Below are 13,865 nucleotides of genomic sequence, written 5' to 3'. Positions count from 1 at the left end.
GGTGAAAGTCGCCTTAGTCATTTTTTTGTTCACACAACTTAAAACATTTTTTTTTTATATTTCATCAATTTTAAAGGGAAAATTGAGTACCTATTGTAATGCATTCTCAGATAGTTGAAGATGTTTTTTTAATACTTGACCATAAAGTTTTTACATTACCATTGAAGTAGGGCATCAACGTTTTCATTGATTTGTACAAAAATCGCTTCTGACTAAGGAGACTTTCACCATTAGCCCTTCATTTCTATAGTTGTCATTTATGATTGTAAATTTTTTGTATTGTTTGCAAGTACCAAGTAAGTAAGTATACCTATTTTTTCTTTAAGCATAAATGTTTTGCTTAGCAATAATCACTAATGTCTGTCTTAATATCCAAACGATTTCTCAGTTTATTTCTTGTTAGGAACTCGATGGTTTGGTGGTGATTTTTTCTTGTTCTATCATTACGAAAGTCAGTTCTCTCACGATATTTGCGTGAGTGTTTTTTTTGAAATTGGAGCGTTTTTTCATACCTACCAATCGAAGCTTGGCACTTGGCAGTTTCCTAATAACGAAAAAACCGGTCTTCTTAAGAAACCATGGGTAAAAATCAAGTAGGTAATGTATCCGAAATTTTAATTGCCTACCTTGTCTAACTTGCAAATTGAAGGGACTGCAAAAATGATTTGATTTTTAATTTCAAAAAAATCGCGATGAAAAAAATAAATGTGGGAGGAATGAATATTACTGTAAAAAATGAAAAAATTTTGTTACGATCATTTTTTTTCTACCCTAAAATTTGTAAAGTTTTTGTAGCTCAAAAATTGTAATTTAATGACATTTTTAGCAAATCGAAAATTGTTGAGCTTCAAAAACTTTGTAAATTTCAAGTTGAGTAAAGAAAAAAATGTTCATAACAAATTTGTTTATTTTTAGAAGTCGTATTCATTTTTGCATTTACTTTTTTTCATCGCGATTTTTCGAAATTATTTCAAAAATTTGAGCTAAACGTCAAGCAATCACCTTACTTTCATTTCGAAATAATAAAACTCAGCAAAGTCAAGCCACACATTTTGCGAAACTTGCACAGTCATAAAATGTAATGAAAAACATTTGGAAATGGGCTGAAAGTTTTCAAAATCCTTGTAAGCACGATCTGTGAAAAAAAGAATTGACACGGACACTGCAATTTTTATTTTGAATTACAAATACAAAGATGTCTTAAAAATCGAAACTCCTAGCTAGTATTATAGTGAGATTTAAAAAATGCATAATCGATCTATCTCCTAACAAAGTAATGAAGGTTTTGGAACATGTTTATCATATGGTAGATGGAATACCCTATAGGTAGATACTTCTTTCAACATCGCGCTCATTTGACTGGCCAATTCCAATTTAAAAATTCTGAACGAAGCCAGTTGCCATTTTTGTTTGCCCGCGTGTATTCTAAAATTTTAGCATTCTCAGGATCATTCTTTATACTTGATTTGAAAGATATCACTTCTTTTGCCACACCTGAGAAGTACCACTCCAGAAATCTCTCCAAGTTACTGAAAGTCGAAATTGCAAAATAATAATATGAAGATGTGTTTTGGCGAACAATTCCTTCAAGAACCTTACCAACAATATTGGTAATTGGTATACAACATTTAACTTGTAGAAACATTTCTTTTTCGTTTTCATAACACCATGAAAAAACACAGTAGACTTTTTCATAATTCAACACATATGAAACCCACTGTTCGACAGTGGTTGCTTGAAGTTTTTCAGCTAATCTGTGTTTCAACTCTTGCAAATGTTCATGTACAAACTCCTGCTCAATTAGTTTGCTCAATTCATTCAAACTAACGTAGCGTTCACACGGATCTCTGTGGGCAGAAAATGAGGAAAGGTATGCTTGTTTCATTTTCAACACTGTGGACACATTTCCTAGGAGAATGTCGTTGATGAATTCACTCAATCGTATCAAATCAGAATTATCAATGCCAGTGTAGGGATAATAAGTTTTGTATCCTCTTTTATTGGCTATAATCAATGATTCGATGAATTTTTTAAAATCATTTGAAGAAATATACAACTTTTGAAAGGAACGCAACAATCTTCCATTCAATTCATCGTAATCTTCTTCGGAGTATAAAATTTCACATAAATAAGGATCAATTATGTGCTTACTCCAATCATTTTTGAATTCCACGTTACTTTGGAAATTTGGCAAGCATAACTCAAATATTTCATGTACGAAATTGAAATCAAAATTACATATAAATGAGGGGTCACCTTTGAGAATCAGATTTTTTCTGAAATCCGCGCTTTTCAAAGATAACAATTCCAGTAGAAACTTGAAACTACTGGGTGCTATTTTTTTCCAGAGATGTGGATCACCTGACAGTATGGGATGAACGACAGCATTTTCCAATTGTGCCTGTCTCACTGCATAATTTTTATGGTCATCGTTGGCCGTATTCCAAATTTCCAATAAAACGCTCATTTTGTACTCTTGGTGAAGGATAGGATATTTGTCGCTTTTGTGAAGTACGCTCTCCAATAACTCGACAAATTGCTCATTAGATATCCAATTTTTACACCGCTTCCAAGCCGTAATAGCCCACTCAAGCGTTTCTGTTGTTTTAATAAAAACTGATATCATAGCAACTGGTTCACAGACCAGTAACTTTGTTAATTGATCATCCGACATCTTGCAAAAGAGACTATAATGCCAGCCCTTAGAATAGTCATTCGCACATAATCTGTCCCTGATAAAGGATACTTGATCTTCAGCACTCAAACGATTCCAGTAATAATCGAACGCTGCCCCGTGGCTCTTAAAATAAGTCAAACTGAATCTATCATAATGAGAAGGTTTACGAAATGAGAATGGAATCTTTCCGTGCGTTTCGTTCCACAGGTAGCGGATCCAGTAAAACAATAAATAATCACTGTCTTCGTTTACTTTTGGGATAAAGGTTTCCATAGGAAGGCGATTCAGATCGAAGATTTCAATCTCATTTTCCAGGCAGAAATCACTCATGATGGCGAACTTCTGTACCTCAGTCAACACGTCCGAATGCAACATTTTGATGGCGGTGCTTTTATAATTGATTCTACCGTCTGGACACCACACAAAATACTCCCAATCAACGGACTCGATTTCATACCCGTATAAGTCTGATGAAAGTAATTTGTATTCGAAGTATTGAGTGCAACTAATTGTTTCTTCGCGAACCCTCTTTAGATATTTTTTCAAGGTTTCTTCCATAAATCGAGGCATCGTCAACGTTTTTATCAGTTTATGGCAATCCATTAGTTCTAGTTCATCGACCGAGATCGGAGGATACTCATATCCATAGTCTCGTTGTTGACATGGAGTTGAACCGTATCTATACCACACTGAAATGGCTATTTGGCTGTACGCCATCTCTTGTAAGCTTGGCAATCTGACATACAGCACAAACTCATCCGAGGATGTTTCATTTTGAACTTGCGAACCGTGTGTTCCTCTGGGATCCATTGTAAGTGATCTGAAATTGATATTCATGGGTTAGGTGCATGTTTAAGAATGATAGGATACAGACAAGAAATTCTGCTGCAATATTTGCAAGATGTATGTACTAAAATGTACCTACTGAGTTGCAAAAAGCTCGATTTTTTATTAATGACTGTTAGTCCGGCATATGACAATAGGAATAATTGCACCCCCCCCCCCCACAGTGACTCGGATTGCGAAAAAAGGCGCGCATGGCGTTTTACAGCAAAACTATGAGCATATCAAAAGTTGAAAGTAGTGATTCCGTAGTAATTTTCAACGAGGAATTCGAATCCGATGTCCTTTTTTTTCGCCAGACCCCTTGGGGGGGTGGTACCAAAATCAAATTTTGTAAAAATGAAAAAAAAATCGAGTGACATGTCAAAATGTTGGTTTTTTGGGTCGAGAAATACGAATCTGAGGTCCTTTTTTACCTCGGACCCTTTGGGGGCCCTTGGGGAGGTGCTACCGAAATCAAATTTTCAAAAATGAAGAAAATCGAGTGATATGTCAAAATATAGGTTTTTTGGGTCGCGAAACACAAATCTGAGGTCTTTTTTCCCCTCAGACCCCTTGGGGACTCTTAGGGAGGTGCCACCAAAATCAAATTTTGTAAAAAAAAAAAAATCGAGTGACATGTCAAAATGTTGGTTTTTTGGGTCGAGAAACACGAATCTGAGGTCCTTTTTTACCTCGGACCCTTTGGGGGCCCTTGGGGAGGTGCTACCGAAACCAAATTTTGTAAAACTGAAAAAAATCGAGTGATAGGTCAAAATGTAGGTTTTTTGGGTCGAGAAACACGAATCTGAAGTCCTTTTTTTCATTCAGCTCCTAGAGAAGGTGTTACCGAAATCAAATTTTGAAAAAAATCACAAAAATTTGAGTAGATTATCAAAATTTAGATCTTTTTGGTTGAGGGTTTTTATTAGTCAGTTTTTCAATCATTCGACCCGATATCTTCGTTTATTTTGTATCATTACTAGAAGATCCGCGCTTAGTCGCACCGTAAGGAACACACGCCCAAATTCTACACTTTTTAACACACATTTTCCCGCAATCGCGATTTTGAAGGGAGTTGAATGAAAAAACTTATGCCATATTACATTACAATTATTTCGCGTTAATTTAGTTAAAATGTAGTCGCGTTTGAGACGAGATATCTCAAGAATGGTAGCACCTCTCCAAGGGCCCACTAGGGGTCTGAGGGAAGAAAGGACCTCAGATTCGTGTTCCTCGGCCCAAAAAACCTATATTTTGACATATCACTCGATTTTTTTCATTTTTACAAAATTTGATTTTAGTAGCACCTCCCCATGAGGTCTGAGGAAAAAAAGGACCTCAGATTCGTGTTTCTCGATCCAAAAAACCTACATTTTGACATATCACTCGATTTTTTTTTCATTTTTACAAAATTTGATTTTGGTACCACCCCTCAAGGGGTCTGGCGAAAAACAAGGACATCGGATTCGAATTCCTCGTTGAAAAATACTACGGAATCACTACTTTCAACTTTTGATATGGTCATAGTTTTGCTGTAAAACGCCATGCGCGCCTTTTTTTGCAATCTGAGTCACTGTGGGCCCCCCACCAAACAACTTTTTTTTTGGGACATCCTAAGGAACATATTAAAGTAAGCTTGATGAAAAAAAAAGTTGGCCTTACCAACAAAGTGAAAATTTCAAGTGGTAAGGTGCATTTTTCGATTTTTAGTGAATTTTTCAAAATCAAATTTTGGCCAAGAATGAGAAAAAAATCAAAGCTATTCCAACTTGACCTAGGAAGCAGAAATTTGAGATATGCCACATTTTCAGCCAGACGAATCATTAGCAACCGCTTCAACTGTTTTGAACAGTTCTGGAGCTTCTAGCAGATTTTTGAAACTTGCAATTTTCTCAAAATTTCATTGAATGCAGTTGGAAAGCAGAAATTCGCAGAACTTCATTCTGTTAACTGATTTTAATAGCCTATGAAGTCGACTGCAGGTGGTTTCATATCGTTTTAAAGCTTCCAGCTAATCCAGCTACTTTTCGATAGTTTACAGAATGAATTTCGGTTTTCCAACTTCATTGGATGAAATTTTGTGGAAATTTCAAGTTTCAAAGATCTTGCGGAGGCTCCAGAACTGCCCAAGATGGTTTGAAACTGTTTCCAATCGATACGGGAGGTAAAAAACGCAATATATGTCACATTTCAGGTTTCTACGTCAATTTGGGACAATTATAATTCTTTTAAATTTTTGGCAGAAATTGAAAAATGAACTTCATCACTGATATTTGACTGGAGGGTCATTCCATGTCAACTCAACCAAAAAAAGGCGATTTTGAAAGTCATGTCCTTCGATTTTGCTCAATTTTTTTTTACAATATCTACCCACCCAGTAAGTAAGAAAGCCGCAATCAGTTTGGTCCCAGCCCCCTCAGGGGGCGAGTAGGGGGCTTCCATTATTTTCACATTGTCTCGAGGTACTCAACTTCAGCAGCCCATTCCTCCAAAACTATGATACTTTGATCAAAACTGATTTCACAGTTCGAAAGGGCATTGAATTTTGAAATTTTGAAAAGTTGAAAGTTGAACTTTCAATTTGTAAGTTCAAATTTCAAAATGGCGCTGTAAGTGGGAGCTACCATTTAAAATTTTGAAAAAATTTCCATAGATGTACATTTTGATACTTTTTCGAAATATTTAGGTTTCGAGATGGGACTCTTAACGGAGGGGGAGCACCCCCACCACTAATTTTGGGTGAAACTTTCGAAAGAAAATCTGGGGCATGTGATATATTGAATTGTATGTCTTTAGTGACGCTGAACACGAATATGATGTCTGATTTTTGATAGGACCCCATCCATGGCCCCCAGCACCTCCCCAAAGGGGGTAAAAGTCAAAAAAGTGTTTGTTCGTGCGACACATGGAATTGTATGTTTTTGGTGACGCTGAACACGAATATGACGTCAGATTTTTGATTGGACCCCATCCACGGCCTCCAACAATTTTTTTTGAATTTTACCTATTGGGGGAGGTTCTGGGGGCCGTGGGTGAGGTCGATTTGAAAAACTAAAACTATGGTTATATTCGTGTTCAGCGATATCAAAAACATACTATTTCATGTGTCACACGAATGTACCCATTTTTTGGGGGGTTTGCTCCCTTGGGGAAGGTGCTTGGGGACTGTGGACAGGTCCAATCAAAAATCTGACATCATATTCGTGTTCACTGTGACCAAAAACTATTTCATGTGTCGCACGAACAAAACACTTTTTTGAACTTTTACCCCCTTTGGGGAGGTGCTGGGGGCCATGGATGGGGTCCTATCAAAAATCTGACGCCATATTCGTGTTCAGCGTCACTAAAAACATACAATTCGATATATCACATGCCCCAGATTTTCTTTTGAAAGTTTCACCCAAAATTGGGGGTAGGGGTGCCCCTCTCCGTCAAGAGTCCCATCTCGAAACCTAAATATTTCAAAAAAGTATCAAAATGTACATCTATGGAAATTTTTTCAAAATTTTAAATGGTAGCTCTCACTTACAGCGCCATTTTGAAATTTTCAAAATACTTAAAAAGTTCAAAATTCAATGCCCTTTCGAACTGTGAAATCAGTTTTGATCAAAGTATCATAGTTTTGGAGGAATGGGTTGCTGAAGTTGAGTACCTCGAGACAATGTGAAAATAATGGAGGACCCCCCACCCGCCCGTGAGGGTGCTGGGACCAATCTAATTGCGGGGTTCTTACTTACTGGGTGGGTATACTAGTATATTGTAGAAATTTTTTTAGCGAAATCGAAAGACATGACTTTCAAAATCGCCTTTTTTGGTTGAGTTGACGTGGAATAACCCTGGAGATAAATTTTTGCATGCTCTTCGATCTACGAGTAGCTTTGTCCTGTTTGAGTCTTGTGTCGGAAAGCAAAATCCACGATTTCGGCTGACCTGTCAATCAAAATGGCCACCGTTTTGTTGGTGAGGCAAACTTTTTCGGCCAGTTTCGAGTTGAAGAATCCACAATTCGTTTTTCAAGCTTTTAGCTGACCACATTAATTTTCACGTTTCCTGGAGAAGTTTTAAAATTCTGTAAAAATTGAAAATCGCGCTGGAGACTCCAGAATGGCTCGAAGGTTGAAATGAGAAATTCGGATTCGGTCTTTTGGTTATAGAAAAGACACAACAACAGTCATTCGTGCAAATTGATTAGAAAACCTGAACTGCTCAAATCAAAATCAAAACTTGCTTCATTTGAAACATTCCCCCCTCCCCACAGTGCGTCTGATTCCCTGGAAAAACGGATACGGGTATACCTAGAATGATGCCTGGCGCGATGGGAATCGGTGTAGCCACGGCGAGTGAACAATACATTCTCGAAACTTCACATAAGTAGGTATAGTAGTTTCAGTTTGGGAGTGAAAATTTCTTGGTAATGCAACAGTTCCTTCCCTTCCTGTTTTCTTGTTTGCGCATCTTGTTTCTTTTCGTTTTAGGCGAAATACGAGTATATGCAACCTATATGACATGAAAACACCTATAACCCGATGGGAGGAAGAAAAATTCCTCCGAGGAATATGAAATGTAATAATTTCAACTCAAACCACAAAAGTTGATTTTTTCAAGAACTTTTTGAGTTTTAACCCTTAAAAATAACACATTATAATGGCCTATACGTAGGAATCTTCACAAGGGAGCCACTTATCCCAACCAGCATGCACTAAAATTTTTTAACCAGATGAAGAAGAACCTGAAGAACAAAAGAGGACCCTAAAAAACACCACCAGCCAAAATTTTAGACATTCAAATTCATTTATAGGTTTTTGGTGAATTTTTTAAAAATCTTTGCATTGAAAACGGGAAAAAAGTCCAAATTTTACCAAATACTGAAGTCTAGAAAGGCGAAATTTGGTTTGTACTATATTTTCACTCTCTCGAGGTGATTGGCGATTGCTTCGAACTGTTCTGGAGCTTCCGGCGACGTTTTGGATTAAACTATTACTTTCTGCTCAAGTAAGCGGGTGCGTTTATCTACGCCTCGTTTGTAAAAGATGATTCTTTTCACTTTTAAAAAATAATAGAGAGAATTTCAGATTTGACCAGCACAGAAAGATTTTAAAAATACGAGCTTAAGCTTAAATCGATCGAATGGGTTACGACGTTTTTTCGAAAACTGGAGGATTAAAAAAAATCCGCTGAAGCCTCTAGAACGGTATTTCATCCATCAACAATCTACTGGAAAGATGGAAAATATGGTACAGATCGAACTTTAGCTTTTTTCATTTACTTTTGTTCGCGAAAAATGACTTTTTCATTTTTTTAAAAACGTGACCACTGGAGAAAGTTTTGGATTTGAACCGGCACAAAAATATTTCGAAAATATGTATACCTAAGCCGATCTAATGGTCACACATGGGACTGTTTAATATTTGTAGGTGCCGAATTTTATTCGCACTCTGCTTATGCAGCATTTATTCGAAAACTGGGGCCTCCAAAACTCTGCTGGAGACTCCAGAACAGCATGAAGCAATTGCCAATCAACTCAGGAGGTCGAAAATATGATGGAAAACAGATTTCCGATTTCTACGCCACTTTGGTACATTTTTGATTTTTTCCCATTTTTGACCAAAATGAGAATTTTTAAACGCCAGCGCCCAAAATTTTGACTCGTGATGTATTTAGGGGTCTTCCATCGATTCCCCGCTCCCGGTTCACAAATTATAGTGTAGGTTGAGATGGGTGCTTCTTTTGTAAGGATACCTTATACATCATGTTTCATCTATAGGAGACCAAAAAATTCTTCGAATAGCTCACTTTTGAATCAACGAATTGAAAGTGTTATAATTTAAATGGTAAGAACGGTTTTTTTTTCTGTGCAACTGTTCATTAAAATCCAAGGGTGGACTGTCCTATATGATATTACCTGGCGATCTTCAGGAACCCCGAGACATCAAGGGACCCCCGGGCCCCGAGGTCAAGTTTACACTAAAAAATGTACTAAGTAGGTATTTTAACTTTCTCTAAACGTAAGTTTTCACTTTTCATACAAGTTGTAACCCTCGTTTTCCTCGGCCCAGTTTACTTTTCATTCATTTCAAAATCAAAATTTTCAGCTACGTAGATGATTGTAAGTACTAAGTAGGTATGCATTCAGAATTTAAATTCTAAAGTTGTGTTGTCAAAAAAATGAACTTATCAAAAAACACTGTTTTTTTACCTCTCAAAGTCTCAAAGTACAGAGTTTTTAAATTTTTTGTCCTCGTTTCGCTTAAGCCTCTGTTTTTTTTCAAATTTCTCCGTATTTTTCGAGATATTGCCATTTGAAAATTTCAAATGGCTATAACTTTGATTAAACAAAATGAATCAAAAAAAGGGCAACGTCAAGCTGTCGGGAATTCATTTCTGCACAACATATTTAAATTTCATCAAATTCTGTTCAGTAGTTTCAGAATTACACTCTGATGACTGACAATGAATGATTGAATATTATAAAGAATCGTCTGAATTCATTTATCATTATATTTTAATCGTTTAGCTTGTTTCAAAGTTTTATTACATGGTTTCAATACAGTAATAACGTTTTCACTCATTATTCACTTTCATTCCCTCCAACTAATCTCCAACTAATAAGAAAATGCGTTTGAAAAATGTCTAATCTCTGCCCGCCAGTATGCTAAAAAGTAAACAAACAACAAACAATACGTAGAGCACCCCACCCTGATAACGTTCACTTATCGTTCACTACATCATCCTGGACACAAGATGGCGGCCCAGCCTCCAGCAGTAAAACTAGCATATTAATTAATTTTGATTACTTTTTCAATCAAAAAATAATATCAAATTACCAGAATATATTAATTAGAATTTCAAATCAATAGTTATTTTGCATAATTTTAATCTCACTTTCACAGAAAAATTGGGAAAGACTAAAGATAAAAGCTCGCTGTATGCGATAATGTGATGTAGGCTATGATTATTGGTTGTGATTAGATTACTGACACTACTCAACGACTTTACAGATTCTACTAAGTAGTTAGGAAAAGGTGAATTATGATAGTGTTTACTACGAATCTGTGAATCGTGGCCCGAACCCATTATAAATGATGGTAGCCTACTTATAATACGCGTGTAAAATAACCAAGATACCTAAATAGAGAGTTATACATACTTAGATACTTTCAGCACTGCATTGAATATCTATTATTTCGGTAAGTTACAATTACTTGAAATTCACTCAAATTGTAATATTTGTAATTCTAAAACTGGTACATACTAGTACATACACAAATTGACAGAAAAAAGTGATACGCGTTTGAGAATCGAGAATGTCGAGCCGGTGAACAACATGTTATGACAGCAGACACCTCTAACGCGAAAGGAACAGACATGTGTGATGAACACATGCATAGATAAACCAACTGAACAGGAACAGAAAGAAGGAACGAGAATGAGGGAGGAGGGACGACGTGAAGTGCAGTGTTCCCAACTGATCTTTTGGAAAATCCCCATTTTCACCATTTTGGGTGAAAAAAATCCCTAAATTCATAAAAAAATCCCTGATTTTTCAAAAATCATTTCCCTCATTCCTGATGGTTGCACTGATAATTTCGTAAACATTGTTATCAATTTTTCTTATCACATAAAATTTTCAATTTTTTCAACATTTTTTTATTGGAAATTATTTAAAGTTTGAAAGAAATTATTACTTTGCAAAGCGAAGAATGTTGCCTGAGCGAAAGAATTTCTAAAAAAAAAAAACAACTATTCATCTTCATATAACGATCAACAGTTACATAAATTATGGCATTAGTCAAACATAAAATTCATCTAATTCGTCTCCTCAATTCGAAAGGATGTTGTCGTCGAAACTACAGTGGACTATTTCAGGAAATAAAATCCACCATACCGAAACCAACCGTAAACCTGAAACAAATCCTCGACAATCTGGACGAGTACAAAAATGAAGTACGTTCAAGGAAAAACACTCGTTATGAAGAAATACTCTCAGATTTTTGCTCAACTTTAGATAAAAGTTCAGTAGATCCAGAACAGAACGAAGAATTGATGAATTTAGCTGCTAAACTTCCCAATTGGATACATCCTAGCGTTAAAAATTATACCAACGATTTTGAAATTTTGAAAGTGGTCGGTGAGCCGAAAGAGTTTCCATTTAAACCTCAAACTGGTACTGATATGTTGAAAGAGAAAGATTTGCTAATAATGGAGGGTTTGAATCATTATTGCGGTGAACGTAGCTACTATTTCGTTGGAGATCTTGTCAAACTAGATCAAGCTTTGATAGATTATTCAGTTCAGAAGCTACTACAGAAGAACTTTATCCCTATATCTGTTCCTGATATATTGCACGAAAACGTAATAAACAATTGTGGAATGACTACAAAAGGAGAACGTACTCAGGTGAACTTTACGCGAGATTTAAATACGATCGAATGGCAGTATATTAATTGTATTTCTTCTCAGGTTTACAGATTAGATTCAAATTTATTCGGCGACGGATTATGTTTATCTGGTACTTCAGAAATGGCTATCGCTGCTTCATTGATGAATTCTAATATTCCCGAAGACGAGCTGCCATTAAATTACGTTGCAGTTAGTAGATGTTATAGAGCTGAAATTTCAGCGCTAGCTATTGAACGAGGATTATACAGGTATTGTGTAGTACAACAGTATAACCTCATTTTTGATCATTCATTGTTGTATAAATAATTCAAATATGAAAATCTAGAGTACATCAGTTCACAAAAATTGAGATGTTTGGAGTCTGCCTACCTCATCAGTCGATAGAAATGCTAGAGAAATATCGCGATATTCAAGAAGAATTTTTCTCATCGTATGATCTGTGTTATCGAGTTATTGATATGGCTCCGCATGAACTCGGATGTCAAGCGAATAGAAAATTTGATATCGAATCTTGGATGCCCGGCACGAATAGATACGGTGAAATATCCAGTTGCAGTGATTGCACAGATTTTCAAGTATGAGCCTTCAATAGTGTAGTCTTTGAAAAATCATTTATTTAGCAGTTTCTAATTATGTGGTTTTCGTGTTTCTTTTTTAATAAGTAGTCTAGAAGACTGAATATAAAATCTGGAGATACATTTTTACATACTGTCAATGGAACAGCCTGCGCTATACCTAGAACTGTTAACGCTATCGCAGAAACGCATCAGACGAAACAAGGAAGAGTAATCATTCCTGAAGTTTTGCTACCGTTCATCGATGTAGACACGATAGGCATGAGAAGAGGTCCTAAACTCCATAATGTTTTGAAAAATCGTAAAAAAATATTGTCAAGTTTTCAAAAATTGAAAATTGAAAATGATTCTTCGTAAATAATTTAATTCGGCTGTGATATCGAATAAAATTTTCAACCTCATTGCTCCGTTATAATTATTCGACAATTTTATTTTTAGAATGGGTACAGAAACAGATACAGAATCGTAATATGTCTATGATATTCGGAAGAAATAAGTGTCACTTTCTTTTAAAAAAATTGTATCTACCTATGAAGTGATTGAATCAAAGTCTAATTTCCATCTTACAGTATTTAGCACTTGAGAAGGAATCAGATAATCAGAGTATCGGATTCTGATGGTGTATTTGTATTTTCAAAGCAACTTTTCTGCATAGGTTGAACAATCTGCGTTGAACATAAAATATAACACACAAATTCAACCAAATATAAAGAATTTATTGGTAAATAATATTCAGACTTTCGTTAAGTATAAAAAAATGCAAAAAAAAACGAATGATTTACTCAATAGAAAAATAGAAATATAACTAATACAAAAAAATCACATCAGCTTAGTAACAGGAATATCGGTATGATCGATTCTCAAAATATCGTCGCTCAGTCTAGTCGACTTGCTTTCGAGTAATCTCAAAGCATTGGTATGCTTAGTTCCTTTAACATGACTCTCAACATTCTGCAACGAAGATATCTGACAATCGCATAAATTACAATGAAATTCTTGTCTCGTAAGAATATCGATGAGATGACTATGCTGCTTGATCTTCTCATTCAACGTTCTACGAAGAGCTGATCTTTCATCCGGCGTAAATATCTCAGAATCGGAACGTCGCTTTTCGAAAATTTTCGTCGTTTGTTCGGTAACAGTCTTGGGGATAAATTTTGCAATAGCTTTCTGGTGTACTTGTTCTTGACAATGTAATTGATACGAGAACTCGATATCGTTATTGAAAATAGCAATTTTCGTATTACATTCGGTACAAATCTGGCTCATGTCAGGTTTACGATGAGCTACATCTTTTTCTTTCACAACCGGTGTTCTATCGAACGTAGATTTTTCTCTAACTACAGGATCAGGTCTCCAATCGTTCTGCGTAGTGGTATTTAAATATA

At 35.8% G+C, this 13,865-nt stretch overlaps 2 protein-coding genes across 3 annotated transcripts; one reads left to right on the top strand and one right to left on the bottom strand.

Annotated features, from left to right (window-relative positions):
• Window positions 1-1,150: 1,150 nt before the first annotated feature.
• On the bottom strand, window positions 1,151-10,909 carry LOC135845911 (uncharacterized). The gene is made up of 2 exons (XM_065364785.1): window positions 10,650-10,909; window positions 1,151-3,497 (listed from the first exon to the last, which is right to left on the bottom strand). Exon 2 carries the CDS (start codon window positions 3,485-3,487, stop codon window positions 1,352-1,354), a length of 2,136 nt encoding a protein of 711 aa, XP_065220857.1. The 5' UTR covers window positions 3,488-3,497; window positions 10,650-10,909; the 3' UTR covers window positions 1,151-1,351.
• Window positions 10,910-11,119: 210 nt separating this feature from the next.
• Window positions 11,120-12,878, top strand: LOC135845913 (uncharacterized). 2 transcript variants are annotated; one of them, XM_065364788.1, is made up of 4 exons: window positions 11,120-11,899; window positions 11,963-12,150; window positions 12,228-12,477; window positions 12,565-12,703. In XM_065364788.1, the coding sequence occupies exons 1-4, from the start codon at window positions 11,282-11,284 to the stop codon at window positions 12,565-12,567; spliced, it is 1,059 nt and encodes a 352-aa protein (XP_065220860.1). In that variant the 5' UTR covers window positions 11,120-11,281; the 3' UTR covers window positions 12,568-12,703. The 2 variants fall into 2 exon arrangements, with proteins under 2 accessions (XP_065220860.1, XP_065220859.1); XM_065364787.1 differs by having other exon boundaries at window positions 11,121-11,899; window positions 12,568-12,878.
• The last annotated feature ends 987 nt before the right edge of the window (window positions 12,879-13,865 follow it).

Source organism: Planococcus citri, chromosome 4, assembly GCF_950023065.1.
Source record: "Planococcus citri chromosome 4, ihPlaCitr1.1, whole genome shotgun sequence".
In the NCBI taxonomy this organism is placed as follows: domain Eukaryota; kingdom Metazoa; phylum Arthropoda; class Insecta; order Hemiptera; family Pseudococcidae; genus Planococcus; species Planococcus citri.
The sequence above is the reverse complement of the archived record's forward strand: the minus strand, read 5'-3'. Positions and strand labels throughout refer to the sequence as shown.

Excerpts from the sequence above, each read along its gene's own strand:
- LOC135845913 (XM_065364787.1), top strand. The coding sequence starts at position 11,282 with ATGGCATTAGTCAAACATAAAATTCATCTAATTCGTCTCCTCAATTCG. Across the intron at positions 11,900-11,962 it reads CAAAAGGAGAACGTACTCAG|GTTTACAGATTAGATTCAAA; the intron begins GTGAACTTTACG and ends ATTTCTTCTCAG. Across the intron at positions 12,478-12,567 it reads GTGATTGCACAGATTTTCAA|TCTAGAAGACTGAATATAAA; the intron begins GTATGAGCCTTC and ends TTTAATAAGTAG.
- LOC135845911 (XM_065364785.1), bottom strand. The coding sequence starts at position 3,487 with ATGGATCCCAGAGGAACACACGGTTCGCAAGTTCAAAATGAAACATCC.